The sequence below is a fragment of the Poecile atricapillus genome, chromosome 2 (assembly GCF_030490865.1).
Source record: "Poecile atricapillus isolate bPoeAtr1 chromosome 2, bPoeAtr1.hap1, whole genome shotgun sequence".
Taxonomy (NCBI): domain Eukaryota; kingdom Metazoa; phylum Chordata; class Aves; order Passeriformes; family Paridae; genus Poecile; species Poecile atricapillus.
In genome coordinates this window covers 66,293,018-66,301,252 of record NC_081250.1, presented here as the reverse complement: position 1 = coordinate 66,301,252, position 8,235 = coordinate 66,293,018, and the positions used below count along the sequence as shown (strand labels likewise).

Here is an 8,235-nt window from a genome sequence, read left to right as displayed (position 1 = left end):
TCTGCCCCGTGTGAGTCATCCTTTTACATAGGAGCAAAGACCCACGTGAACCTGGAGCAGATCAGCTGCCCAAGCCCCGTCTGAATGGCTTGCGGAGGCTGGATCTGGCAAGGGAAGGTTTTACCTGCTTTTCAGCACTGTGGCTGTGAGTCTGTGCACACCCCCATGCTAACCTCTGTGGATGTGCTGGCTCCAGGGAGCATCCATGCTGCCCGATGGCACCGGGTAGCCATGTCCCAGCGGGTTTTCTCACCCTGAGTCACAGCAGCTGTGGATTCTCAGCCTGCATCCCCTGGGGACCCAGCAAGGTCTGGGCTGCTGGCATCCTGCAGGAGGGATAGAGGCTTCAGAGCTTGTGTGCAAGCTAGCTGAGACAGAAAATTTGAGCTCTTCTTTGGGCCAACAGTGCAACAAAGACAAGCCCTGCATTAGAGGCATGCTGTTGCTCTGGAAACTTGAAGCCTCCCATAAGCAATGCAATTACTAGCTGCTTATCACTTTTGCTTCACCAAGGAGGAAATTTATTAATTTAGAGAACACTAAGGACACAGAAATTCTTTTTTTTTTTTCCTTTTACAAGGCTTCCTTCTAATAGTCTCTAAAGAAACCACATTTCTTTCTCTGTGGTTTCTACATACCTCCAGAAGGCAAATGTATAAAATCTCTTTTATCAGCCTCTAAACATTTCCTGTAGAAAGAAAAAAGATTACTCTTTTTTTTTCTGAGTTACCTCATCTTGAGCTGGCATGGAAACTTGTTCAGTGCACAATGGCAGCTGCATCTTTTCAGCTAAAATTGATATACAGCTGCCGCTTACCTCAGCTCTTCTCCCGACTTGTTAACAAAATGATTATTGCAATGTGCACCTCTTAAATCTAAATGTTAAGTGGTGTTTGAAAACAATTCATGTCCTCTTTCTCCTTAGCTGATTCAGTTCCCTTAAGGAACTAATCCGTAAGGCTATTAGCTGTCACAGTAAGTACAGGTAATGAAAAATATTCTCTTTGGGGGATGAGGGAGTGGTTGAAACAAAAATGTGTGAAAGAAGTTTCAGCAATAAGACAACAGGGGTTTAAAAGTTTTCTTAAGCTGCTACAGTTCTTGATGTCTAAAAATGCCTTTGTAGACTAGCTGCCCGGTGCAGTGTCTTCTGGGACCCTGCTTTTTCCTAAAATACCATGTTTGATTTGGCACTGTATGAGGTGCCTTTTAAAGCAACAGTGAATGAAAGCTAGTGGTGTCTACTGAATGTTTGTAAGTGGCAAAGAACTATAGGAAATGTGTTTTATTCCCCAGAGCTTGAGGAGACCACAAGGCAGAAAACCTCTTGCTGCAAGAAGGAGTAATGGTGGCAGTGAGGAAGCCCTGGAGATGGCTGAGGATGGGAAAAAGCACCAAGCTGTCCATCAGGCTTCCTGCAGCTGCCCCACCCAGGAAGGAGATATCCACAGAGTTCAGGATGGGATGGGTGTGAGGCCACTTGGCTTTCTGGTACAAAATAGCAACAGCCTAAAGCAGCAGGGAACGGCCTCTGACATTTATTTTTGGAGCGTGTTTAGGACCCTTTGTCTTTGAAAACTTGCCCCTGAGTGCAAATAGATAAGGGAAAGGCAGTCTGAGTGCAGTGGACTTTACAATAGGATACTGCTGGGAATGGCATTTGTATTTTCAAACTTTAATAATCTGGCAGTCCCCACTGTGGCCCCATGCTATTTGGGTCTATCCCAGACTTATTGAAAAATGTTGTTGAAAAGACATATTTTGCACACTGGTAAGAGCAGACTTCATCAAAGTTACATTAAATAAGATTTCAGAATCCCTTTTTTCCCTCTCCAGGATGTTTTCCAGCCCCATTCTGCAGTGTTTGTGAGCAATTTTGACAGCTGTTCTTTCCTTAACCATTGTCACTGGTCTTGTTTTTTTGATTTTTTTTCTTCTTTTTTCACCCAAGGCAGAAGGTGATGGCTAACTCCTTGCATCTCCAGTACACACTTTCTGGTGTTTGTATAGAAATGTGCACCTCTGCAGTTGAATTAGCTCAGGTATCCAGCCCTGAAAAGCAGTTGTAGGTTCCTCTCTGCAGCACACCAGCCTCAGAGGGATGCGAGTGCTCACAGCTGGCAGCAGGATGAGGCAGAAGTGGAAGAGAATTGTTCCAGCAAAGGACACTGCCCAATCCTCTTCTGCTGGCAGGGAGCTGGGTAGCCAGAGGGATGAACAGTGAGTACCTGGCACCATGGTGTGGGAAATACAGCTGGGTCCTTTTCTTACCACCTTGAGTTAGAGATTATGCACTAATTCTAGTAACTGGCTAATGCAGAATGCTGCAAAGTGCCACTTGCTAAAGCCAGAGTCTTACAGTTCATCCTCATGTTATGAGCTGCCACCACTGGTGCTCATTTTTTCTAGTCAGTATGCCAGACAATGCTAGAGGGACACTGGCTGATGGCTCACCAGCTGACACCAGCAGAAGGTGAAGTCAGGGCTTCTCCTCCTCTTGTCATCTCTTTTGCAACATTCATGTTCTTGCAGCCAGGTACCTCTCTAGTTTTCATTGTTCAGAAGAAATTCAGTTCTTTCTCTGAGATGCCACTAGTGATAAATGAAATTAAAAGCAAATACCATGAAAAGACACAGAAAAATTATATCCATTAAATATCAATGATGCAATATTATGATTTATTATAATACTGAAAATTAATATTTACTTAATTGTTGCAATTTCAGGTCAGATTCCCTTGATACTGTTGACTTCAAATAAAATTTAAGGTATCATTGTTCATACATAAGTAGATCCTTGATAGGCTGAAGATGGTGGCCAGTATTGGAACAGAGTTGGAATTGTTTGTGAACCTTGTACAGGGACTTATTTCACTTTTAACTGTTTGCTTTTGCAGGGATAGCAGTCCAGTCGTGTTATTGAATTGATATTTATAACCATTTAAAAAAGCGTTCTGATCTGGGAAATTACCATTGCATATTTTTAGATCAGATTTCTGAGTAGAGAGAGTAGTGGTTTGCTATGTGCAAATAAGATGATGTTACTATTTTTCGACGGCTGCTACTTGCAGTGGAGAAAGTTCGTTCAGCAAGCAAAAAGAAAAATTTGAGCTTTCAGAGCAAATGCTGTTTTTAGCCAGCTTCAATCTTTGAACTAAGATTATACTCAACCACTCTTTCTCATTGCACAAGCAGACTTTGGAAACCGATACACTAAAATTAGGAGGCATGTTTGCATTTTCAACCTCCCTGAGCGCAGCACTGCAAATAGTTCATTCCAGCTATGTCATTATTGTACAGCATAGGGTTTGGGGATTTTTTTTAGAAAGCAAATGTCATTACTTACATCTCTTCCACATTGCTTAAAAAAAAAATACCCACTTTGTTTGGCGAAATGAATGTGAAGACCGAAGCTGCCCTTACTGCCGTGTCCTTGCTGACCCCATAATCATAGGAGCCTGGGTTTGTCACTGGAGCTTTGGCAGCCAGTGGTTCATCTGGGGAGAAGGTGCGAATGAAAAGTTGTGGTTTTTTTCTGTGTCCAGGAGATAGAGAAGCAATCACTAGATTAGGAAATTCTCCACTCTATTCAACGTATGTTATTAGTCCTGAAAAAAAATGAATCAAATGTGTATCATTCTGGCAGGGTTGTGTAATCCTGGTATCTGGGATGCTTCACAAAGATTTTGCATAGTTCTCCTCATGAGTATGGATGAAGTAGTGTATTTTAAGGCATTGTGATGAAAACCTCTATTTTTTGTTTGTTTGTTTGTTTTGTTGTTTGGTTATTTTCATTCTGAAGGCTTCCAAGTAAAATGAACTACCTCTCTATCCTTTCAGTGCTTCACATACCTTGAACTGCTCCTCACAACTTTTGCATAAGACAACGAGGAAACTTAATTTGCTTAAATAAGAGCAAGGAATGATTTGATAAAAGTAGACAACTGAAAGTCCAGTAAATCCTCTTTGACTAGAAACAGGTAGCCCAGCTTTTAATTGCATACAACCTAAACACTGTCACTACCAGAAGAAATTAACTGTGGTACTTAATCCTTGCTGGCACTATGCCACACCTTTGGAATGGGTATACTTTGGGGTACAGGCTCTGCCCATCGTCATGTATAAAAGACTTTCTTCATGAAGGACTGAGCAGGTGTGAGATTGAGTATAGACTAAAGTTTGGCTTAAGGACAGAAAATTACGTAAGGATTGGTCTGGGGGAGGGAGGAGACCTTTTTGCTTTACATAGAGGGGGGGTTGCTTATTTTTGGTTTGGGGTAGTTGGTTTCTTTTGTTAGTTTCTTTTATTTTGGTTTGATTTTGGTGTTTGTTTGCTTGTTTGTTTGAGAAACAAAGAAAAAATTATTTTATTGCTAACTTGCCAGCGAGGGAAACTTCGAGGAACAGACCCGAGTTTCTCCACTTTGCCACCAGATGTCCGTCATGAGCAGGGAAAGCTGGTGACTTGCACGATACCCAAAAACCTGGACTCGCAGCGTTTTTGAAGATCTGACAGCGAGAACTAGAGTGAAATTACGTGTTACCTTAGAGTTTTGGACCGCGGCCATACTGCGAAGGCTTCTTGGCAGCGAAAAATCCAAAATCCTGCCGGTAGATCTAAAATACATGTTTAACTCTAAAAACGTGTGTGTCTCAGCCTGCAGTGATTGTAAAATACAGAGCCTTTGCACTCCTCCAGAGATTTAGGTACGCAGCTCTCATCCGAAATCCTAAAATCCTTTTGGGAAACTTGCCCTTTCAGATGGCAGGAATATCTGAAAGCAGTCACTGCATGTGTCCCCTGGAAGGAGACTAAGTCTTTTTCAGCCTCATCGAGTTGATGAGTGACGCTGTAACTTTCATAGGTCTGATAGCATTAGCTGAATCCCACAGTAAAGCATTCACATCCACAAGCAAGAGGCATTTCCAGGCATAAGTAGCGTACAACTCTGGAAAGCACTTCTGGAAAAAAGTGGACCACTTAAACTTAACAAGGTGCGATGACTTCTCAAGGAGGGCATTAGCTTCCCACCTACACGAGGGAATTTACCTCCAGAATAAGGTAACTTAAGAGGGAAGTACTGGAAGGTTTGCTGTGTGTCCCTGTCCTCAGGCTCCTTTAAATGCAGATGCCCGAATGCTTCCAGCTGTTATAACAGCTGTTTATCGTACTAACTCCTATTTCAGATTAAAAACGTAAAGGTGACAGACGTTTGAGGATCAGAGGAGCAGAAACACCCAAGAGCTGCTCCAGAGTTTGACACTGTCTATTGCTAAATGTGTACCATCTCTTCCTATCTTCGAGAGAAGCCGGGGACACTTCGGATGGAAGGGTTCATTCTTCAGCAATAACCGTGTAATGGGACACTTCCCTCTCTCATTGTCAAAACAGGAAGCCGAGGCTACAAAGCTCTTCTGGACACAGCGACAGGAGCTACACCCAAACAAGCTCAGAGACCGGGAAGTGAATGTCTGTGGGAAGTGGCTGCTCTCCTCCCCCACCACCTGCGGGATAAGTACCCACTTAGGAAACGTCCTTCACTCACCTAAGGGCTCCTGCACTTCCTCCCAGCTTCCAGACGCCCTTCCTAAGGGGCTGCAAGATGTCTTGAATCCCTCTCAGCTCACCAGCTTGTGCACGGAGCTCTACCCCTGGGAACCTGGGTTTTCCCAGCAGGATCCCACACTGCCTCTCAGAAAGAAAGGTGTGTTGCTCACCTCCTCTCTGGGAGTGAGCCCTAATCTGCTCATCTAATAGAAGTTCCCTGGACATTTCCTTCCTGGGAAACACAGACCACTTTCATACAGGCAGTGGGATCCACTACAGCAAAGGAGCATGTTGGGTCCGTGCTGTCACATGCACCCTCATTTTCAAATTTCGAGTGTCACAATCTGGGGGGAAAAAAAGAAAGACAGTTGCAAAAGCAACTTGCAACTTCCCTGCCACTCCCCTACTGCAATGCTCAAATCTCCTTATAGACGCCCTTTTTCCTATCAAAAGAGGTTTTAAACTATCCAGCATTATAGTGTTCCTTGACTGGTGCGGTTCAAACACACATCTGCAGCCTCGCTTTCAGAGATGTGAAGGCTCAGAGTAACCTCCACTTCTGAAAATACCGTATTCTGTCCTGAATATTCTCAGCTGTGTCTCTGGGAAGCTGAATATGAGCTTATTGCCAGATTCTGATTCTAATAAAGTTAATGGAAATTTTGCCAGTGACTTCAAGTGGTCCAGATATTATTCTCGGGCCAGCTCCTATGAAATTATCCCAGTTCAGACCTAGAGCAATTGCACTGATTTCAGTGAGAGAAGACTGGCTTTACTCATGCAAACCGAGGAAGATCCATAAAGTCAGAGATCAGGGTATGGAAGAGCTGCTTCTCACTCAACCAAACTGCTGTTATTGGAGTGTTGGATGGTGTCTGGGTCTGGGTTTTTCGGGTTTTTTTTTCACTTTTTGATGAAAGTGATGAAATCAGAGCTGCAGCACTACTATAGGAAGGGTAATGTTATTTTCTGGCAGTATAGCCTGCTCCACAGGACGCAGACCGGTACTCCATCGATCAGGGCTGGCAAGGGGTACCTGAGTACAGCCAGCCATGTACCACAGCTCCCTGCTCAATTATGCAAGGTACTCCAAAAAAAAATAAAAACAAAAACCGTGTAACCCAAATGTTATGCCGTAACCCGCTAGAATGAACCGCAACGCTTATTCAGATTTAGAAAACTCCACCTATTTTCAGGACAAATAGCCAACACCCACTGGGGGCAGGAGGGGTGGCCGAAACCCTTCCTTTAACAAGAAACAAGCGGGCAGAGTCCGGCGGCAGAGGCGGCCGGAGTCGCAGTTTGGCGGAGCGCCGCTCCAGCGCAGCGAGCCCGTGACATCCGACGGGGCCGGCGCTTCTCAACCTGCTCCGCCGCCCCCGCGGGCCGCGCTACCTGCGCCCGCTCCCCGCCCCGGAGGAGCGGCCGCCCGCCCCGCCGAGAGGCGGGCGCGCTGCTGATTTGCCTTCGCTGTCAGCAACCGCGCTCCGGCCAGCCCGCGGGGACCGGGGCTGCAGCCGCAGGAGCCGCTCGCTCGCTCGCTCCCTGGCAGCGAGAAAAGTTTGCTGCTCTTCACCCTGCTCCTTCTCCCCCCGTACGCAGCCCCCGCGGCCCGGCGCGGATCCCCCGGGCAGGCGCATGGCGAAGTGAGCGGCCGGAGCGGGCCGGGGGCGGCCCCGCCGCACCTGAGCGGCGGCGGGCGCTGGGGGCTCCGCAGCGCGGTGCCCCGCGGGCGGCCATGCGAGGCGGGGGCGAGCGCTGAGCCCCCCCGGCCTGGCCGCCCCCCGCCGGCCCGGGCCGAGCCCGCCGCGGGGGGGCAGGGCTGGAGGGCGGCGGGCAGCCCCCGGGGACAGCGGGGAGCGGGGACGTCGCCCGCCCGCGCCCGGCCGAGCGCCATGCCGCGCCGGCTGGCCTGGCTGTGCTGCTGCTGGGCGCTGCTGAGCGGCGCCTGCCGCCCCGCCGAGCCCGCGCTGCCCGCTGAGGGCGGGGAGCCGCCGCCGCCCGCCGCCGCCTCGGGCTTCCTCTACCGGCGGCTGAAGTCGCACGAGAAGCGGGAGATGCAGCGGGAGATCCTCTCGGTGCTGGGGCTGCCCCACCGCCCCCGGCCGCTGCCGCGGGAGGCGGCGGCCCCGCCGCCGGGACGGCTGACGGCGGCACCGCGCTTCATGCTGGACCTCTACCACTCCCTCGCCGAGGGCGCGGAGGGCAGCGCGGGCGCGGAGCGCGGGGGCCGCCCGCCCACCCCGGCCCCGCCGCTGCCCAGCCCGCAGGACAGCGCCTTCCTCAACGACGCCGACATGGTCATGAGCTTCGTCAACCTGGGTGAGTGAGAGAAGGAGCGAGTGGAGCGAGTCCGGAGCTGCGCGGAGCCCACCCGTGCGCGGACAGCCCTGGCCAGGGCAGTGGGGACGCGACGGGGTCGGGGCTTTGCGGCCGGACCCATCTTGGTCTGCGAGCGGCTTTCGGCCAGGAGGGCAGCTCACTTCGGGGAAGGGCGAAACTCTCGGAAACAGTAAAAAAATAATATAACCCAGCATACAGAACCTTGGGGGGGGGGGGGGGGGGGAGAATGAGTGGTAGGAAGAAAAAAAGAATTATTTTTTTTTAGTAGTCCTTGTTCTGATGGTGGAGGTCAGAACCCTGTTTAATTATATACTTCAGAATTAAACACACCCTACTCTGCTTCT

At 48.8% G+C, this 8,235-nt stretch overlaps 1 protein-coding gene across 1 annotated transcript in view; it reads left to right on the top strand.

Moving 5' to 3' along the window:
* The first annotated feature begins 6,807 nt into the window (after window positions 1-6,807).
* Window positions 6,808-8,235, top strand: part of BMP6 (bone morphogenetic protein 6) — an 88,074-nt gene continuing 86,646 nt past the window's right edge. The window contains exon 1 of the mRNA XM_058831286.1: window positions 6,808-7,870. Within this exon, the coding sequence (XP_058687269.1) occupies window positions 7,444-7,870 (427 nt within the window). The 5' untranslated portion in view covers window positions 6,808-7,443. The remainder of the gene's footprint in view (window positions 7,871-8,235) is intronic.